Source organism: Peromyscus maniculatus, chromosome 21, assembly GCF_049852395.1.
Source record: "Peromyscus maniculatus bairdii isolate BWxNUB_F1_BW_parent chromosome 21, HU_Pman_BW_mat_3.1, whole genome shotgun sequence".
Taxonomy (NCBI): domain Eukaryota; kingdom Metazoa; phylum Chordata; class Mammalia; order Rodentia; family Cricetidae; genus Peromyscus; species Peromyscus maniculatus.
This window is the reverse complement of record NC_134872.1, coordinates 5,748,377-5,769,383: the sequence shown is the minus strand read 5'-3', so window position 1 is coordinate 5,769,383 and position 21,007 is coordinate 5,748,377. Positions and strand designations below refer to the sequence as shown.

General features: G+C 57.3%; 1 protein-coding gene across 1 annotated transcript; it reads left to right on the top strand.

The window, feature by feature from the left end:
* The first annotated feature begins 476 nt into the window (after nucleotides 1-476).
* Nucleotides 477-15,785, top strand: Spdef (SAM pointed domain containing ETS transcription factor). Its single transcript, XM_006983129.4, has 6 exons — nucleotides 477-882; nucleotides 9,275-9,706; nucleotides 11,491-11,688; nucleotides 12,517-12,564; nucleotides 12,666-12,812; nucleotides 15,160-15,785. Exons 2-6 carry the CDS (start codon nucleotides 9,301-9,303, stop codon nucleotides 15,336-15,338), a joined length of 978 nt encoding a protein of 325 aa, XP_006983191.2. The 5' UTR covers nucleotides 477-882; nucleotides 9,275-9,300; the 3' UTR covers nucleotides 15,339-15,785.
* Nucleotides 15,786-21,007: the final 5,222 nt, after the last annotated feature.

Here is a 21,007-nt window from a genome sequence, read left to right as displayed (position 1 = left end):
GGGCTGGAGAGAACGTTCTGTCACTGGCGGACCCTGCTCTAGGTCCTTTGCGTCACCGGGTAAGGGGCCTGCAGGCCGTTGTGGGGTACAGAGAACATGGCTCCTGCCCTCAGATGGGCTTGTAAGCCCTCCCAGGGCCCAGGGCGGCAGACAGCACCACCTCCTGGGAGCCCTCACTGACTTCTCTGGCCAGTCAAGGTGATCCCCACAGGAGTGAGTGGTACTGAACTGTCAGCACACTCTTGCTGACTTGTCCCCAGTCCTTGATCACTGTGGATCCAGAGCCTGGTCCCACTGGGTGCATCCTTTGTGCTTTGTGAAGTGAGCATGCTGGTCATGGTCACTGAAAGGAGTGAGTGAGGGAGGGCCTGAGTCCTCTATCCCTCGGGAGGCAAGGCCCTCAAGGGTTAACCAGGAGCCCGCCTGCGGTCTGAGGTAGGCAGGGAGCGTATTTGTTCAGGTAAATAAGGAAGGATTACTTATAATGGGAAAGCTGGCAGACCAACTCTATCTTACTTCTGACTTCCTTCCAGCGAATTCCTGCACTCCGTCTGCTGTCCACTGTGCCTCCCACACCCAGTGCCCCGGCCTGCGGCTGCCCCTGTAAGCACCCCAAGTTAGGGCCTCGTCATGGTGTCAGCAGGTGTTCCTGAGCCTCGACCAGGGGCCTGCCTGTAGACCCTCAGGTCTGGGACCCCAGACTCCCCCTCGGCGGTGGATCGGCCCTGGTGGCCCACCTGAGGGTCCCCTCTGTCCCAGCCCTGCTGCCTCCACTGATGTCTGGCTGAGACCCAGCAGTGGTCCCAGCTGCCCACTGCCTCCTCCTGGTCCCTGAGGTCAGCGCTACAGAGGACAACTCCTTGGACACCAGGCGGCTAACGGGTGAGTGTGGCAGGAGGCAGTGTGCCCTTCCAGAGGGTTCCCTGTCCGTTGTGGGGAGGCTGATGACTAACACAGATCGGAGGCACACTTTGCAAGCTTGGAGCGCGTGTTCCAGATACTAGGGACTTTTCCATAAAGTCTTGTTCCTTCCATATGCTCCCATTTGCCTTGCTGGGACAGACCCAGAGCTTAGGGGGCACCCCCTTTTTCTGGGGTCCCCACGTCTGTGGGCCCTGCACAGAGCCCATCCTATGCAGTTTGAGGGGAAAGCAGCCACATGGGTGTATGGCACCCCTGGGTCCGGCCAGCTCTGTCCCGACTCAGGCAGCTGATCGGCCAGTGCCACCTTGGCTGCTCTGCCAGAGGGAAGGTGTGGATGTTTTCCTGGCCACAGTGGACAGACAGGGGCCCACGGGACCTGGGGGCTCAAGGCATGAACCAGAGCAAGAGAGACAGGTCCAGAGCTCTGGAAACTGGCCGATCATGGTGGCACAGGCCGGCAGTCTGGGGGTCACCACAGAGCAAATCTAGACACCCAGAAAGCAGAGAGATCACATGGGAAAAGAGCAATGTGTGGAGTGGGTGTCCTGAAATACTCATTCTTTTCTTTCGGTTCTTTGGGGTGTTTATTCTGAGAGGGCCTTATACTCACTATGTAGGCCTTGCTGGTCTCCAGCTCACAGATCACCTGCCTCTGCCTTGGAGTGCTGGGATTAAAGGTGTGCGCCACTGTACTGGCTGGGATTTGAGACGTCTCTGTAGCCCTGGTGCTCAGTCCTGTAGTACAGGCTGGTCTTGAATTCGCATTAAACCTCACCCTGAAGGCACTTATTTCTGCTTGTTTAGGTTTTTAAAAATTGAGAGTGTGTGACCAGGGGTAGGGGTGTGGATGTGGGGGTTAGAAGAAAACCTGTGGCCTGGGGTCCCTTAGAGATTCACCTGCCTCCGCCCCCTGAGTGCCACCTCGAGGGCCCAGCTTGGAGTCAGCTCTGCCTGTGTGCGCCAGCCCCAAGGCACTCATTTATAAAATCTGTCAAATTCCCATAGCCAGGAGAGAAGGGAGTACGCAGTGGGAGTGATAGGGTGGGGGGCGAGGGCCTGAGCACCCGAGGTGCCCCTGAGTCTGGCTGAGGTATGCCTGTGTGTGCGTGTGTGTGTGTGTGTCCTGAGACTGGCCAAAGTGTGTGTGTGTGTGTGTGTGTGTGTGTGTGTGTGTGTGTGTGTGAATGTCCTGAGACTGGCCAAAGTGTGTGTGTGTGTGTGTGTGTGTGTGTGTGTGTGTGTGTGAATGTCCTGAGACTGGCCAAAGTGTGTGTGTGTGTGTGTGTGTGTGTGTGTGTGTGTCCTGAGACTGGCCAAAGTGTGCTTGTGTGTGTGTGTGTGTGTGTGTGTGTGTGTGTGTGTGTGTGTAGCGCATGTGCATGCATAGGTCCGCTGTGTGGCCCCCTGACCTCCTTGACTCCTTCCCAGCAGTGTCCAACAGTTCCAGTGCAGCCACCACCCTCCATGGCTGACCCCATCCCCCTGGACAAGATGGAGACTCAGCTCATTTCCTGCCCCCACCTCACCAAGCAAACAGCTTCCAGACAGCCCCAATAAAGCTGCGACGTCCCATCCCAGCTGCTCCCCTGAGTAACAAAGCAAACAGGCCCTGCAGCTTCCCCCAGCCCGAGGTAGAGGGCAGAGCAAGCAGGCGCTGCCCACCGTGCAGATGGCTCCAGCACGCTGAGCGTCTGCTGCCTGCTGGAAGAGTGCCCCTGTCTCAGCACACAGCGGGCTGCAAGGCCGAGGAAGGGTAGAGATGGCCTCGCTGGGTCTAGGAGCCTGGCTGTGAGTGGACCAGCACCTCCTCTATGCCACGTATGGTGGGTGCCCGGAGCATTGAACATTCTGTTCCTGCAAGTTTCACCTGTCACTCATACTCATAAGAACCCTGTGAGTCAGGTGGGACCCCCTGCCACCCGAGACAGAAGGGCTACACTCCACGGATGTCCGGTGGCTAAGAACGGGGCCTGGCGGGAACCAGAGCAGGAGACTCTGAACCGGCCGCCTTGCTGTGGCCTGTGCTGAACCCAGAAAGGGTCAGCGCTAGCTGGCTGGAAGACCAAGGCCCCGATGCAGAGCAGGAAGGGACGGGTTAAGGACCATGGCGTCTCTGTCCCTCGGTGTGCTTGCAGCTCCTTGTCTGCTGACTAAGAAGGTTAGACGAGCTAGTCTCCTCGGTGAAAGGTGGCGTCGTGAAGGAGATGTCCGAGATTGTGTGGGACTTAGAAAGCTGTATAGGAGTCGGCTAGACACTGGTTGGACTTACCAGCTTATACCTTAGGCTTGAGGGGGCATTCAGTGGGCAGGGATTCCTGCCTCTGGCTCCCACCAGAAGGTAAGGAGGGGTAGGTAAGACCAGCAGCTATCCAGACCTGGGAGGAGTGGGGGAAGGGCAAGGAGTCCAGCCCTCCCTCGCCTCCGCCCTCAGGTCTCTGCCGGTTCACTAACTGAGCACCACAGTCTGTCCGTGTTCTCACCCCTCCTTCCTCTCCTTCCCTCTTCTCCAGTCTCTGCCTTCACCTGTTCCCAGGTGTGCATTCAAGCAGACTCCGCCATCGCAGTCTACAGGAATGGCCCCCGTCAGTAAGCCAGGCGACCCACGGCCATTAACAAACCTCACAACTCAAAGCCTCCAGACTGTCTGGAGAACAGGAGGCAGGGCCTCGCTCCCGCCAGGGACCCTCCCCTCGTCCCAGAGCCCCCCCAGGCAGCCCAGCAGGTAGAACCGCTCCTCTCAAAGCAAACCTTGGCACCGCGGCCCTGGGCCCTGGCCGACATTTAACGCTCTGGGCTCCGGCTGCCCGCGAGAAAGCCTGAACCTGACACTCCTTTCCCACCCTTCCTTCTGATCAGGACCTCACTAGCACTCTGCAGGGCCATGGGACAAGGGCCTCCCAGCACAGGAGAAAACGCCAATGAGACCTGTCAGGGTTCTTCCAGATTGGAGGCACCCCTGCCCCCCAGGGCTGAGATGGGTAAAGGGACAGTCAGTGGCTTCCAAGCTGGGTTCAGGCTCAGAGGCTGTGACAGAGGCCAGGCACAGGTCCCCTCTCAGGCCAAAGGGTCTAGCCTCCTGTCCCTTGTGAGTGCAGTCTTCCAACCAGAAGGGGCCTATGTCTACTGGCGCCTCCTCACTCCAGTCCCAGCCTCCCTGGGAGTTCATTCTGGGTCTGGATTGGTGCTGGAGGAGTCGGGGGCAGGGTGAGGGGAGGGAGAATCTGCTATATCCTGCCCTCTGAGGGGGGTCCCTGGGCTCAAATGTGGGAGACCTGTGCCTGCTAGAGAGGGAATGCAGCCACATGGACCCCGAGAGCTCCATGAATAAAGGGGCTTCACTGGGAGGCACACACACACACACACAGGAGGCCAAGTGAGGATATAAACTGCAGTTTCTGGAAAATTCTGACAGCCAGGCAAAATGGAACTGGACAGGGTGTGAGTGGACTCTCTCCCTTCCAGGCCCGGGCTCGCCTGGGCTGCGGCCTTGCTGACAGCAGGGAGCAGGGGCAGGCAGACAGGAACTGCTGTCAGATGGGAACCTTTCAGAGCCTGGGAACACAGATTCCGGGGACACTCGGCTCTGTCCTCCTCTCACCTCACTTCCCTCTTTAAAGACAAAAAGCAACCTCAGACGAGGCTGGGGTGGTGGGTGGTCTGTTTGGTGGGGAGGTCAAGGCCAGCACTCGGGGCTCTGCAGAGAGGAAGGCCTGAGTCCAGCCCACCTGGAGGGCTGTGATGATGAGGAAGGCTGCTGGGTCCCAGGGAGGAGGGCTTGAAAGGCGGAGATGGGCAAGGGAAGTGGCAGGCCAGGGGGAGACTGGAGCCTGCAAGCCTGAGGCTCCCTGAGGCCCAGACTGGTCTGGCTCTCTCCAAGGTGCTGACAGACTGGTGGGTATTGGGGTGCAGGTGTAAGGGACCTACACACTCTGTGGGGCTCTTCACCAGGTCCTAGTCTTGCCCCACACCCTGCCTCTAACCTACTTAAGGGGTTCAGAGGTTGGCAGGGTTTGGGGAGTAGCCAACATTCAGAGCCAGACCTCTTGTGAGGCCACCAGAGACTGAACAGGGGGTGACGGTGACTGTAACCTCCTCACTTGAGGTCCCTCAGTGCTACTTTCCCAGGGCCTGAAGCTGGGTCCTGGGATCTCAGCCACTAAGACTGGGTCTCAGGACAGGGGGGTGGCCTAAGGCATTTTCATGCTACATTTCCATGTTCTGACACCATCCCTAGGAGGCTGGGTCTGGAAGAAGGAACCCCACAGGACATAGAGAACAGGGGTTCCCAACACACGGCCACCAGGGATTTCATACGGGCCTCCTGGGCAACTTCACTCCCTGAGGATGGAGTACTGGATGCAAACAGAGGACATGGGGGCAAAGGAGCCCCAAAGGGAATGAGGTCCCCAGAAACACCTACATTCAGTCTCCACCACTGGTCCCTTTGTGGGCTCCCCTCACTCACCTTCCTGGGGGACAGGAGGTACTGAGGGATGGACTCCAAGCTATGACGCTCTACCCGCTAAGCCTCTGGTGTGGCCCTGCCTACTGACTCGGCCGCACCAGCTGTCACCAGGCTTTCTTTTGTCTGGAGAGGCAGCCAGGGCTTCTGGGGGAAGAGCAAGCCAGACCCACTGAGCCTTAATCCCCACCGAGATCAGCTCGAGGTTTGGAGACCTGAGGTGTCGCTCGGGAGACTGTAGCCCTGGGCAATTGAGAGAGACAGAGAGTAGACTCTGTCCAAGACGCCAGGCCCTGGCAGACCTCAGGCTTGTTTCGGGACCTCAGGTCTACAGAGCAGGTGTCTGGTTAGGTCCTGATTCTGCAGCGTGTGTCTGGGTCCCTCCCTGCCACCCCCTGACCTGCAGCCTCCCGCAAGTCCTCATAGTCCCATAGGCAGATGGCTTTCTGAGGATTTAGTCACGGACTAAGTTGCCCATCACCGGTGGGCCATCAGGAAGGGAGACATGAGAAGGGCTTCATGGGGTGGGGCTTAGGGAGCTCGGGATGAGAAAGACACGGCATCTTGGGAAAGAGGATGGTACCATAGGGGAAAATACCACCACGACGACGTCCAGTGCAGGGAACAGAAATGCCAGCCTTAGCAGAGCCTGGATGTGAGGAGAATGTGCTGACCTGCGGTTCCGGCTGCCACACAGCTTTCCTCGTTCTGAGTCTCATCTGTGCGGGGCTGGAGACAGAACCCCTGGCTACAAGCAGGCTGAGCAAGCCCATCGCGAGCCACATCCCAGCCCCTGGGGCCAGGCCGGCAGAAGGGGCCCTGCTTGCCAGGTTCTTGAACAGAGGAGTCTGATAAAAGGGTGTCGGGAGGAAACGACCCTGGGGTGGGGTGAGCAGCCAAGAGCAGAAGATGAACCTTGGAGGGGGAAGGGACCCAGTCGGGAGGAGGCCAGACACCCCGGAAGAGGGAGGTGGTCAGAGCAGGTGCCTTAAAGAGACTGTGGTCGGAGGGGCAGAGCCCACACACAGGCAGGTTACGCTCTGCTGAGCCTGGCCATCCCCACCTATGAGGGGAGACCCTATCCCACGTCCCCAAGGCTGTGGGTAGCTGTCCTAGTTAGGGTGACGATTGCTGTGAGGAAACGCCGTGACCAAAGCAACGTGGGGAGGAAAGGGCTTATCTGGCTGACACATCACTGTTCATCACTGAAGGAAGTCAGGACAGGAACTCAAGCAGGGCAGGAACCTGGAGGCAGGAGCTGATGCAGAGGCCGTGGAGGGTGCTGCTTACTGGCTTGCTCCTCATGGATTGTTCAGTCTGCTTTCTTATAGAACCCAGGACCACCAGCCCAGGGATGGCACCACCCACCATGGGCTGGGCCCTCCCCCATCAATCACTAATTAAGAAAATGCGCCGGGCGGTGGTGGCGCACGCCTTTAATCCCAGCACTCGGGAGGCAGAGCCAGGCGGATCTCTGTGAGTTCGAGGCCAGCCTGGGCTACCAAGTGAGCTTCAGGAAAGGCGCAAAGCTACGCAGAGAAACCCTGTCTCGAAAAACAAAAAAAAAAAAAAAAAAAAAAAAAGAAAATGCCCTCCAGGCTTGCCTACAGCCAGATCTTAGGGAGGGTTTTCTCAACTGAGACGCCCTTCTCTCTGATGATTTCAGCTTGTGTCAAGTTGACCTAAAACTGCTGGGCGGTGGTAGCGCACGCCTTTAATCCTGGCACTCAGGAGGCAGAAACGAGGATCTCTGTGAGTTCGAGGCCAGCCTGGGCTACAGAGTGAGTTCCAGGACAGGCTCCAAAGTCTGTTTTTCGAGCTATCTTGAAAAACCAAAAGAAAAGTTGACCTAAAACTATCCAGCACAGTGTGTGTGTGTGTGTGGGGGGGGGGGGGGGCTGGCATGACAGTGTCTGCATTTTCTGCGACAGCCTTTTCTCCAGCCTCAGCCCAGCTGCAGCCAAGCTACCAGGCCCCAGGCGTCAGGGGCCCTTTCCTCCGCTGCTAGTTCATCGTTCAGTCAGGGGAGCTCTGGGCATTGGAAAGCAGAGAGGGGAGGCAGAAGTCTCTGCTGAGGAAGGGTCCAGCAGGCCTCCTTTGCACCTTGACTGCCCCACCAGTAAAACAGGGGTAAGAAGGAGTTTGGGCTGTGTCCCCCTGGGGAGAATATGGGTGCCAGGGCCACAAAGCCTACTCAACAGACGAGGCAAGAAGGTGACATTACATAGTACCCAGGCCAGCGCTGGCCCATCTGGCCCCTCTGCCACAGTCCCTGGACCCCAGCACCTGTCTCCCCACACACACCTGTGGCTGAGGCCAGGCAAACACAAGGCCACAGAGAATCGAATTCTCCTGCCCTTTGGAAAAGCTAGAGGCTGGGCACAGGGCCCAGGGAGCTGGCAGGGATTGCCCTAACGTGGCAGCCGTGGGGCTGCCGGGGATGTGGATGGGGCGGGAGGCCACTGAGGGCTGAAAGAGGAGGGATGGAGATTGGAGAAGGCTCTCCTGGGGTGGGGCCACCACCTGGGGTATAGGGTGTGGGCACAGGCCAGGGTGGGGACCCGGGCAGAGCAGGCTGTGGACACTGCCTTGGTAAACACCAAGGGCCCATGGCACACACGCGTGTTTGCACAGAAGGACTTGAAATGAATCCAGGCCTGCCCTCTGTCCCCCGAAACTCCAGACCCCCCCATCCCTGCCCACTCCACCCACCCTAACCTTTTCTTCCTTGTTACTTAAAGGATTCTTTGAAAGGAAGAGTTGGAACCAGAGGCAACACCTCCTCCTCTGTTGGCTTTCTCTCCCTGCAGGAGCCTGCAGGGCTGTGCCGGAGGGTGGGAGAGCTGGGCACTGAGCAGGGGGTGGGCACCGAGCAGGGGGGTGGGCACCGAGCAGAGGGGTGGGTACCGAGCAGGGGGGTGGGTACTGAGCAGGGGGTGGGTACTGAGAAGGGGGGAGGGTACTGAGCAGGGGGGTGGGTACTGAGCAGGGGGGGTGGGTACTGAGCAGGGGGATGGGCACTGAGCAGGGGGGTGGGTACTGAGCAGGGGTGAGTACTGAGCAGGGGGGTGGGTACTGAGCAGGGGGGTGGGTACTGAGCAGGGGGGTGGGTACTGAGCAGGGGGGGTGGGTACTGAGCAGGGGTGGGCACCGAGCAGGGGGGTGGGTACCGAGCAGGGGGGTGGGTACTGAGCAGGGGTGGGTACTGAGCAGGGGGGTGGGTACTGAGCAGGGGTGGGTACTGAGCAGGGGGGTGAGTACTGAGCAGGGGATGGGCACTGAGCAGGGGGGTGGGCACTGAGCAGGGGGGTGGGTACTGAGCCAGGGGTGGTGGGGACAGAGCTAAAATTCACCTCGGCTGCATTCGTCAAGTCTTTTCCGAAAGAACAGGAAGCCGTTTCCTGGGCCGTGGGACATTTTCAGACAGGTTAGCTGCAGCCCTTGAAGAACCCCAAGGGTTCGTCCAGTCTGGGCCTTTTCCTTTGCCCTGTGGTGGCCAGAGCCAGCTGCACAGTGGGCACTCGAGAGTGACCAGAGGTGGATCCAGGTGCCCTGGGCCTTCCCACAGCCGCATGTGCTGCGCACTGGCAGTTCCAGCACTTAGGAATTACAGCAGGCAGGGGGACCACGGTCTAGGCCAGCCTGCGCTGCATACGACCTTAAAAAGAATTGCCCCTCCACCTGCCCAGGCCCGATCTCGCCCACACATCCACCTTATTGTCTTCCAGCCAGCCCTGTACTCACTGCCCAGTGACCCAGAAGCCCCCAGGCCTCTCTCAGGCCCAGCCCACTGCCTGCTGAGCCCCGAGTCTTATAACCAGCTTAGTGGCCCCCACAGAGCCAGGGCAGCCATCAGACCCACCTTCCTTCTTCTCTGATTTCTTGCAGACGCAGCCACCAGCCTCGGCAGCGGCATGGGCAGCGCCAGCCCAGGCCTGAGCAATGTGTCCCCTGGCTGCCTGCTGCTGTCCCCAGATGTGGCGCTGCGGACAGGTGTGGAGAAGGCGGAGGCAGGAGCAGTGGGTCCTGAGAAGCGGGACTGGAGCCCCAGCCCTCCCGCCACCCCTGAGCAGGGCCTGTCCGCTTTCTACCTCTCCTACTTTAACATGTACCCTGAGGACGGCAGCTGGGTAGCCAAGGTCCCCGAGGCCAGTGCCAGGGAGGAGCCCCTGGAGGAGCCGGAGCAGTGTCCGGTCATCGACAGCCAGGCCTCGGCGAGCAGCCTGGATGAGCACTCATTAGAGCAGGTGCAGTCCATGGTGGTGGGCGAGGTCCTGAAGGACATCGAGACGGCGTGCAAGCTGCTCAACATCACAGCAGGTGAGACCCTCCCTGCCGCCTCCCCCGGGGACACTCGCAGGGTGGGGATCTGCCAGATGGACTCTGATCACCCTGGGCAGCCCAGGACACACAGCAACTGGAGCCAGGGCCAGGCCCAACCACACTTAGTGGATAAAGAGCGTTCATGTGCTGTTCCAACTAGCTCCCACCTTTCCTGGGACTCAGCTCCCCTTTCCCGTCACTCTGTTCCAGCCACTTGGTCTCCCTGCTTTTCCCACACCACTCACCCCAGGACCTTTGCACCTGCTGGTCCTTCAACCTAGAATCCTTTCCCATAGATAATCCTCCTTAGCCCGTCCCTGGCCTTCTTCGGGTCTTAACATGAGACCACCGATCCTCTGATGAGGTGTCTCCCGCACCCTACCTCTTGCTCCTCCCCATTTTCTTGCTCTCGCGATACAATTGAAAGGTCTGAGAGCATTTTTGTTCCCACCTCACTTGCTGTCTGTACCCCACTAAAGGATTTGGGTATCCCAGCTCCTAGACGGCACCGGACGTGAGAGGTCCTCAATAAACAATCACCTGCCTGACCTCACCCTCAGGGACTGGGGGACTAAGCAATGAAACAGGACGTAGAGGTCAATGTGTGTGTGGAGCCGGCGTGATGGGTCATAATTAAACTGCTGAATGTGGCCCTAGTCAACTGCTAGGGAGGGCTGTGACGAGGAGGGGATACCAAGGAACAGACCGTGCGTGCGTGTGCGTGCGTGCGTGTGCGTGCGTGCGTGCGTGCGTGCGTGCGTGCACGTGTGTGTGCCCGCCTGGTCTGGGGTGTGTCATGGAGCCAGTGCTCTAGGTGGGATGGCTGGGGGGCCAGAGAGTCCTGGCCTCCATCCTGTAGGTTTCCCATTGGAGGGAGGGCCTTCTCTTGCCCTCGCACTCAACTCCTGCATGCCCCCCCCCATCTGCTTAGATGCTCCCAGGTGGTGTCCCCCTTTCAAGGCAGCTCCTGCCCACAGCTCCGCTTCTCCACTTTCCCACACTCTGGAGAGCCCTACCCCAGGAGGCTCTCCCACGGTTCCTCTTCCCCCCTAGCGGCTTGGGAGGGCTGTACTCTCAGAACAATGGGGACAGAGACAAGTTGCATTGACCTCAGGGAGGAAAACGGCCTTACAACGTGGGAGCAGCCTAGCTTGCGGGTCACTCACCTGGGACACTGACTTGAACCAGCGTTCTCCTGGAGGCCTCACCGCCACTGTGACCCAGTCTGGTTCCAGCTGTGTGCCCCCGAGAGCAGTTTCCCAGGGGACACACACAGCTGGTGAATCCCTTCTCTACCCTTAGCTGATCCGGAGCCATTTGGGGCGGCTGCTACGAACCCAGCTGTTTGCTAATCACTGGACAGGGATGCACCCCGCCCCTCATGTGCCTCAGTTTCTTCATCTCTAAAATTCCAGGATGGAGGGGTTCCTGGGTGGGTTTTCCCCTTGAGAAGATTGTGGAAGGCAAGAGGTATCTGGCTGTTGGTGACTGAATGTCACTGTCCCCTTCAGAGCTAGTGTCTCTAGAAAGGCAGACACCTGGGCGTGATGGGGTGGCAGAGGCAGCAGGGCTGTGTTACGGCCATGGCTCTTCCTTCTCGCTTCCTTTTCTGTGGAAGTGTCTGCCACCACGGGGCTCCTCAAGGCGCTGGACGTCCCCACCCTTAGGAGTGCATGGTTCCGGGCTGCAAAGCCCCGTGGGTGTTCCATCCCCCCATGGACAGTTGCCTTTGGGGTGGTGCCCGCCAGCAGTCCTGAGCGAAGATGCTGTCTCTTGCCCAGACCCTGGGGACTGGAGCCCTGGTAACGTGCAGAAGTGGCTGCTGTGGACAGAACACCAGTACCGGCTGCCTCCGGCCGGCAAGGCCTTCCAGGAGCTGGGCGGCAAGGAGCTGTGTGCCATGTCCGAGGAACAGTTCCGCCAGCGCGCACCCTTGGGCGGGGATGTGCTGCACGCACACCTGGACATCTGGAAGTCAGGTGAGACAGGAGACAGCCCAGGCCGAGTCCCGCCTCGCTCCAGGCCATTAGGTTGACCAGGCTGGCCTTGAACTTGTACCAATCTTCCTGCCTCTGCCTCCCGAGTGCTGAGATTACAGGCACACATCACCATGCCCCGCTCTTATTTTTCCTTCTAAAGGGAGCCCCCCTTTTAAGGCTAGCTTAATTTTTTATTAAAGAAGTCATGAAGACTATCAGGGTGGCTCAGTGGATAAAGGTGCTGTCTTCAAGCTTGACATCTTGGGACCTGCATGGTAGGAGAGAATGGATCTCCCAAACTGTCCTCTGACTTCCACACGAGTGATGCCACACCTCTGTTTACACACTTGCACAGCACTGTCGTCTGCTCTTTTTTCCTCTTTGGCACTTTGGAGGAGTCTGTGTTTGCTCACTGGGTCAAGGCCCCTTTTCTTAGAGGTCTGGGATGAATCAGGGGACTCTGAGTGGTCAGCGCCTGCCCCAGCCCAGGTGCCTGGCCAGTGGATGTCACCCGAGCAGAAGGGCTTTGTCCCTGGCTGATGGCCTAGCAGTGGGCAGAGGGGGTGGCCGAGTGGATGGCTGGAGGGATAGGCCTGGTGCAAACGCTGAGGCCTCCCTCAGCACCTGCCGCCTGGCCACAGCTCCAACGGGCGTCCCAGTCCCATGTCAGTGAGCCAAGGGAAGCCCCTGCACATGGGGGCGACGCAGTCGCAGCTCTGACATCCTCACCCCCTTGTTAGCACCTTGTTACTCTAGATAGGCAAGAGGCAGGGAGCTGTAGGACCCTAGCCACAGGGAGTCATCCAACCTCCCCTCCTTGTCCCACAGCGGCCTGGATGAAGGAGAGGACCTTGCCTGGGGCCCTTCACTACTGCGGTGAGCCGGGCAGGCGCAGGAAGGCCTGGTGGGGTTGAGGGAGGCTGCCTGGGGAAGCGGGTGGTCGCAGGGGCCACTCAACCCTCGCCCCTGGCTTCCAGCCTCCACCAGCGAGGAGGGCTGGACAGACGGCGAGGTGGATTCGTCGTGCTCCGGGCAGCCCATCCACCTGTGGCAGTTCCTCAAAGAGCTGCTGCTCAAGCCCCACAGTTACGGCCGCTTCATCCGCTGGCTCAACAAGGAGAAAGGTACGATCCACGATCACCAGGGCGGGGCGGGGCTGGAAGGGGGCGTGACTTCTGTCAGAGGGACAGGTCGGTGGTGGGAGGGGCCAGAGCGGGAGGGTGGGGTTTATATAGGGCGGGGCTCCGGGCTTTGTGAGCGGGGCTCAGGCCGCTGAGAGGGGAGGGGCTGGGTTAGGGACTTGGCTTCTATACGAGGGGCAGGGTCGGGAGGGCAGGAAAGTTGAGGTTTTGTGGGATGGAACCCCTCCACAGAGCGTGGGCAGGGCTAGGGCGGGGGCCTCTGTAGACGGAGGTGCCACAGGTGCGCAGGCCTTTAGCAGGGCTGCAGAGCATGGGCGGAGCTCTGATTGAGGCGGGGTTGGGGCGTGGCTCCAGCAGGGAGAGGCGCTGGGGGTGTGGCCTAGACTGACTCCGCCTTCACCCTGTGCCCAATGCCGCTCAGAGATCTGCACCCCTCCAACTCCAAGGATTCTAAGGTTTAGGGTGCTGTTTGTATCCTCGTCGCCCCGTCCACCACCAGACTTCACCCTGGTACTGAGACTCCTTCAGCACCTCACAGTGTCTGGAACACAGTATGAACTTGAGAGTATTTGCTGCTGACAATGGAAAACATGGATGGCTTCAGCAGGGCGTGGTGGCACAGGCCTTTAAGGCCAGCACTGGGCAGGCAGAGGCTGGCGGTGAATTTTAACCCACCCCAGTCTACATAGAGAGAGCTTGTCTCAAAAAAACAAAACAGGACTGGAAAGTCGCCTCAGTTGTTAAGAGTATTTTTAGTCTTGCAGAGGACCAAGGTTCAATTCCCAGAACCACATGGCTGTTCTGGAATCTCTAACGCCAGCACCAGGGGTCTGATGCCCACCTCCGACCTCTGCAAGGCACCAGGCATGCACTTACAGACATGCAAACAAAACACTCATACACATGAAATAATAAAGTAAATCTTTATAAAATCTTAAAAACCAGAAAACATCATGTTTTGGGGGCCAGTGAGACAGCCCAGTGAGGGCAGACACTTGCTACCAAGCCTGAAGACCTGAGTTCAATCCCTATGGGATGGAAAGGTAAACAATTCCTGCAAATTGTCTTCTGACCTCCACATACAGGCACTCTGGAGCATGTGTCTGCTGACACACACTCACATGATCACAAACAATAAATAAATGAATGCAAAAAAATAATAACAAGAAAAATCATAGCTTCAACCTAGAGACTCATGGTTTTTATCAGAAACACATGAGTCCCATATATGGTATTAGATGTTCTAGGTCCAGAATTGAAATGTTTAAAAACAAGTGAGTTTCACTTTAATGATATTGCCTGACCTTAATATAAAACTCCTAAATGCTCCCCAAATGTGAACTCTTTAGAACACTGTTGTGGATTTCTGGCCAGGAAAGCCTGTCAAATATTCCCAAATCCTAAAACTCCAAGCTGTGATGCAGTGCTGACCCCAAATTTCAGATTAGGGATCCTCGACCTGCATTTGATCTAATACTATGCATAAGTTAGAATTTCAGCCGGTAATAAAAGTAAAAATTATTGAAATATATTTGCTAATGCCAGGTGTGGTGACACATGCCTTTAATCCCAGAACTCAAGGACAGCCAAGGCTATGTAGAGAGACCCTGTCTCAGAAAGAAAGGAAGAAAGAAAGAAAGAAAGAAAGAAAGGAAAGAAAGAAAGAAAGAAAGAAAGAAAGAAAGAAAGAAAGAAAGAAAGAAAGAGGGGCTGGAGAGATGGCTCAGAGGTTAAGAACACTGGCCCTGAGTTCAATTCCCAGAACCCATATGGTGGCCCACAACCATCTGTAATGAGATCTGGTGCCCTCTTCTGGCCTGCAGGGATACATGCAAACAGAACACTGTATACATAATAAATAAATCTTTAGAAGAAAGAAAGAAAGAAAGAAAGAAAGAAAGAAAGAAAGAAAGAAAGAAAGAAAGAAAGAAAGAAAGAAGGAAGGAAGGAAGGAAGGAAGGAAGGAAGGAAGGAAGGAAAGAAAGAAAGAAAGAAAGAAAGAAAGAAAGAGAAAGAAAAAGAAAGAAAGAAAGGAAGAAAGAAAGAAAGAGAAAGAAAAAGAAAGAAAGAAAGGAAGAAAGAAAGAAAGAAAGAAAGAAAGAAAGAAAGGAAGGAAGGAAGGAAGGAAGGAAGGAAGGAAGGAAGGAAGAAAGAAAGAAAGAAAGAAAGATGTTTGCTGAGTCACATGGCCTGTCCCTGGGGCCCAGGGCTGAAGAGGGCCCCAGCATTTGTCTCTTATGCCTCCCCCAAAAGTGACTGATTGATCTCTCGTCTCTCTTCTCATGCTCTCCACATGCCCCTCCTCTCTTCTCACTTTCCTTTCCCCCAGGCATCTTCAAAATTGAGGACTCTGCCCAGGTGGCCCGGCTGTGGGGTGTGCGCAAGAACCGGCCGGCCATGAACTATGATAAGCTAAGTCGCTCCATCCGCCAGTATTACAAGAAGGGGATCATCCGCAAACCCGACATCTCTCAGCGCCTCGTCTACCAGTTTGTGCATCCCGTCTGAGAGTCACAGAGGCCAGAGGCCTACAGCCTGCCCCAGACAGCCACTCTTTGCTGCCCTGGGCTCTGCCCAATATGAATCCAGGGGCTGCTGGCATTCCAGGAGCCAAGGTCACGGAGAGACAGTCACTGATCTGGGATACACATGAGCTCTCTGGGTTCCTCTTCAGGTCATACTGCTCAAGTACACAGGCCCCTGGAGGGCAGGGGAGCTAGGATTGCTCACAAACGGAGAATTCCCCGACCCAGGCTTGGACTGTGAGATTCTTCCTGGAGGAACTACCTACGGCAAGCAGGGACTGGACCAAGGCAGCTCACAGGACGGTGATGCTGCTGCTCTCTGTTTCTGTCACCACCCTGTGCCATAACTGGCCTGGTGCTCAGAGATGTCTGCACCGTGCTGGGGAGCCAGGGGCGCCCTAGGAATGGATAATAAAGATACGAGACAACATACAGGTCCCCAGTGTCTGGCTGTGGACGGCACAGCCAAGAGGCCAGCGTGGTTAAAGGTGACTGTGGTCACGGGGGTTCAGGGTGGTGATCACAAGGAAAGCTTGCCCGGGGAGGTGTCATGGAGCTGAGCCTAAGAGAAAAACGGTAGCTGTTTGGTAGAAGTCATGGAGGAGGCGGAGAGTTCTCCCGGCCGAAGTAGCTAGTCTAGCCGGCCACGGCATCCTCCTCAACCGGGCAGGGCTGAAGCGGGAGTGGGCCAGGCTGGAGAGCATCTGTACACAAGCTCAAAGTAAGGAAGGCAGCCTCTGCACCTGCTCTGTTGAAGGGCAGGGCTTGCCGCCAGGTGTGCCCAGGTGTGCCAGGGGTCTGGCTCTCCTGCAGGAGGCCCAGAGCTATTATATTTGCTTGGCCACCCTAGAGAGCTGAGTCACATGGTGGACTGTGGGAGATGGTGGGGGATTCAGGCTGTTTAGGGGGCAGTAGCTTTGGAAGGATGCTGGGGTTTCAGTCTCTGTCCCCAGACTTGCCAAGATCCATCCATGGAGCTGTGTCCCTTACCTGGGCACGAGAGCCACCTGAGTGTGGGGAGCTGGGCATGCATCTGCTCATTCTCCTGAGCAACTCAGTGTATCACACGTCCCTGGTTTATTTGCCCAAATCAAGCATTCTGAGGCCCTGCCATGCACTGGCCATGCCCACTCCTCCTTGTCATTGATTTTCTCAACAAAGTCATGAAGTCAGGGTCACTTCTCTGTTCTGCACATGGCCAATCAGAGGTCCAGGATGACTGAGCAATCAGCTCACTGTCGCACAGCAATGGATGCCAGGCCCGGGAGCTGAGCTCACACTGTCCCTCCAGGGACAGGAGTCGCCCTGCCTTTCCTTCCTAAACAAGTCGGCACCTCAGCAACACAGCCCTTAACTTCTGAGGCCAGTCTTCTAGGAGAAAGGTCAGGGAGCCAGCAGCACCCGGAGCACCAAGGGGTTTTTTGGTTTTTGTCTTTTGAGACAGGGCTTCTCTTTGTAACCACCCTGGCTGTCCTGGATCTCCCTCTGTAGACCAGGCTGGCCTCGAACTCACAGAGATCCACCTGCCTCTGCCTCCGGAGTGCTGGGATTAAAGGTGTGCGCCACCTCACCAGGTTGGACCACCAAGGGTTAAAGGCATCTTGTACCCTGCCTTCTGCCCCCAGCAATTTTATTGTCTCCTGAAGAATGTTTACCCCTGACAGAGAGCAAACAGCGCCTTGGCATCTGTCAGTCGGGATTGGACTTGACAGGAGGTGTGTGTGTGTGTGTGTGTGTGTGTGTGTGTGTGTGTGTGTGTGTGTGTGTGTGTGTGTGTGTGATCTACCCAGGCCTCTGCCTTGCTAGGCCCCAGCTGTCTCCCATCCCCAGGGAAGAGGCAGACTGGGACCCTGGCCAGAGGCAGGCTCAGTGCTCTGTTAAACTGGTTTTGTGTTCAGCCAGCCCATCCTGGCCCTCAGGACTCCCTGAAGGCACACTGGATGTCCCAGCTGCGCCTGGGCCAGCCTCAAAGCTTAGGCAGGCCTGGGGGGTTCTCAAATGGGCTGGAGTATTGGGGAGTTGTAGGGCTGGGGGTTTCTCAAATGGGCCGAGGTATTGGGGAGCAGGAACAGCTCCACCTAGGGGAGGTATGGGAGATCAGAGGGGCAGCTTCCATCACGGAACATGCAGGCAGCTGCATCCACCCAGCGACACCTTGGTAGCTGGCAGCAAACCTGGATTCTCTTCCCTCTGTTGGTTCGTCCCTATTAGAACCTCACCTGGGCAAGACGTTTCCTATCCCCTTTTTAGAAGCCTCATTTCAAGGCTCCCCCAAACAAACTGTAACAGCCTGTGTGACTAAGCGGCCACCACTTTGACTCTAAGATTCCTGGGTTGGGTATGGAGGCCTGCGCCTGTAATGCTAGCATTTGGGAACAGGAGGCAAGAGTTCAAGGTCACCCTCAGCTATACAGCCAGTTAGAGGCCAGCTACATGAGACTGTTTTTTATTTTATTTTAGATTTACTTATGCATACAGGTGTTTTGCCTGCACATAGGTCTGTACACCACATTCATGCAGTGCCTTCGGAGGTCAGAAGAGGGTGTAAGATCCCCGGGACTGGAATTACAGAAGGTTGTAAACTGCCATGTGGGTGCTGGGGATTGAATCTGTATCCTCCGCTAGAGCAGCCAGTGCTCTTAAATGCTGAGCAAACTCCTCAGCCCTAGTGAGATTCTAGTTTCAGCAAAGGAAAGAAAAGAAAGGAATGAATAAAGGGGAGGGGTGTGGAGGAAGGGAGGAAGAGGAGGGAGGAGGGAAAGGGGGAGGGGAAGAAGGCAGGCTGGTGAGATGGCTCAGCCTGTAGAGGGTCCCGCCAGGAAACCCGAGGTTGTCCACTGCCCTCCACAGGAAGCACATGTGCCCTCCAGCATTTGGCTCTTGGTTGCTGGGTCTCTGGAACATTCACACACATTCAATAAAAATGTAAACAAACTGTTTAAAGGAATGAAGGAGGAGAATGAAAGGAATAAGCAGAGTCCTGTCGGGGAAGAGCAGAGCTCAAGGCAGATGATGGCCATGCCAGCCTCACCTCCTCTCACCCTGTGCACCCTGGGGGGGGAGTGCTGTGTGCACCCTGGGGTGGGGGGAGTGTTGTGTGCACCCTTGGGGGGGGAGTGCTGTGTGCACCCTGGGGTGGGGGGAGTGTTGTGTGCACCCTGGGGGGAAGTGCTGTGTGCACCCTGGGGGGAAGTGCTGTGTGCACCCTGGGGTGGGGGAGTGCTGTGTGCACCCTGGGGTGGGGGGAGTGTTGTGTGCACCCTGGGGGGGGAGTGCTGTGTGCACCCTGGGGTGGGAGTACTGTGTGCACCCTGGGGGGGAGTGCTGTGTGCACCCTGGGGTGGGAGTACTGTGTGCACCCTGGGGGGGAGTGCTGTGTGCACCCTGGGGTGGGAGTACTGTGTGCACCCTGGGGGGTGCTGTGTGCACCCTGGGGTGAGAGTACTGTGTGCACCCTGGGGGGGAGTGCTGTGTGCACCCTGGGGGGGAGTACTGTGTGCACCCTGGGGTGGGGGGAGTGCTGTGTGCACCCTGGGGGGGGGAGTGCTGTGTGCACCCTGGGGGGGGGTGCTGTGTGCACCCTGGGGGGGGAGTGCTGTGTGCACCCTGGGGGGGGTTGCTGGTGCAGGGTTATGTTTGTGTGAGGCCCTATCAGGACTGCCAGGGTCAGAAGAGCCCCTGATACCCCCACAGACTGGGAGAGCTGAGGCAGGGGAAGCAGGGCGTGGGTCTCAGAAAAGACCCAGCTGAGGCGCAAGTGGGCATCAGAGTTCCAGGATGGGCCTGGGAGGGCGTGGCAAGCTGAGCTCCAGTCCTGCCAGGGCAGATGCTCCCAGGAGGCCACCTACAAAATGTGTTCACAGCGGGGCAAGCAGCAGAGGAGCAAGAGGACCTTGTCACCCCATGGGGGGCCTCAGCAATGGCTCCTCAGAACTCCCTTTTAAAACTCAGAACTATTTGAAGATCCAGTTCACCCTTGAACCATGACTTTGGCTGTTTACTTATCGGTTGTGGTGCCTGGTATGGAAACAACCTCACATGTTAGACAAGAACCAACAGGCCACACCTCCGCCTTAGAGCTGCCAGTCTGGGACTTTAAATGCCCAGGTCCACCGGTCAGTGCTGCCACTTTGTACCCGAGGCCAGAGCCTCAGCAACCTCCCTTGGATAAGACGTGGACTCTCAACTGCCCAGCTTGGTCGGCACTTAGCCTTGCACAGGGCCACCCCACCCAGGACAGACATCTTCATGACAGAGATCCTTCCAAGGACCCACACAAACCCCCAGAACTAAAGATGCACATGATTCAGATGACAAGTCCAGCCAGGTTGACAGAATTCTGGTTTTATCCACAGCCATACAGTCACAACTGAGATAGATAGATATATATATTTGTATTTATATACCTTTCGATTTCACAATCATGTACAAAACAGGTGCATTGCTGAGACCACAGCACTCTCGGAGTTTCACAAGTGTCTGGAACTAATGGAGTCAGGAAGCCTAGGGCGGCAGACGCAGTGGCGGCGGGCGACGGGCGGGCGGCGGAGGGGCAGCCTTGGCTCCTCCCCGGAACCAGGCTACAGGGTCGAGGTTTAACAGGGGACGAAACACGTCACTGACCGAGCCCTGCAGGGTCTCGTGCAGCATCAGTGGGGCCCTTGGGGAGTACAGGAGGGGTGTGGACATGGCGAGGGGTATGGTCCAGCCCAAGGTTGAGTGCCCTGACACCCGGAATGGACAGGTGGGGCTTGGCTCAGGGCTCTAGGGACTTCCAGGGGGGAGACCCTTCAGCACCGCGGTGCTGAGGCGCTTGAGGACCAAGTCTGGTCCCAAATGGGGTCACTGAAGGTGATTCTTCGTAAGGGATAGATTTTCCAGTCCCTGCCCAGGAGTGGGCAGCTAGTGTACTGGGGAGGGGCAGGCCTGGGGTCTGGACAGGACCACAGCCCCTTCCCAGGTGCGGGAAGCCGCTGGTGCAGAGGGGGAGCCCAGGCCCCAAGGTGCAGGCATGGCGGCTTCTTGCCTTTCCGGGGTGTGAGGAAAGGTAAGGGGTGAAGGACTCCTGCCAGCTGGGGAGGCAGGAGGAGCTATGGAAAAAGGAGGGCTTTGAATCCTGCTTCAGGTCCTGAGGGGCCCAGGACCCAACCTAGGCTGCAGCTGAAGCCCCTAGGGCGAACAGTGATAAGGAAGGGGGGTGCTGGCAGCCCTGTCCATAGGGTGCCACGCTCATGGCCCTGAGGGAGGACTGCCCAACATAGGCTCCCGCCACAGCCCTACTCATGAGAAGGGGGATCAGAGCCCCAGTGCTTGGGTCCATGACCTAACAGTGTCAGAAGAAGTAGCAGGGAGCTAAAGGGTCCTAGAGAATTCAGGGCCACATACTCTTTCCCTGGAGGCCCAAAAGGCCACCTATTCAGGGGGCAGAGGGTGTCTGTGGCCCAGAGGCCTAGCAGACACCAGCTGTGAGCATGGGACTTCTCAGGTCCTTGTTCCCAAAGATCCGGATAATCAGCCTCTGACCAGTCTCCCCCCGGTTTTTTTTTTCCAACCTGTCTGCTTCCCACTCACTCACCCAAGGAGAGCTGCTATCCCCTTTCCAACCGCAAGGGCCCTTTCGTCCCCTCCGACCCCCGGGAGTCCTTTAATGGA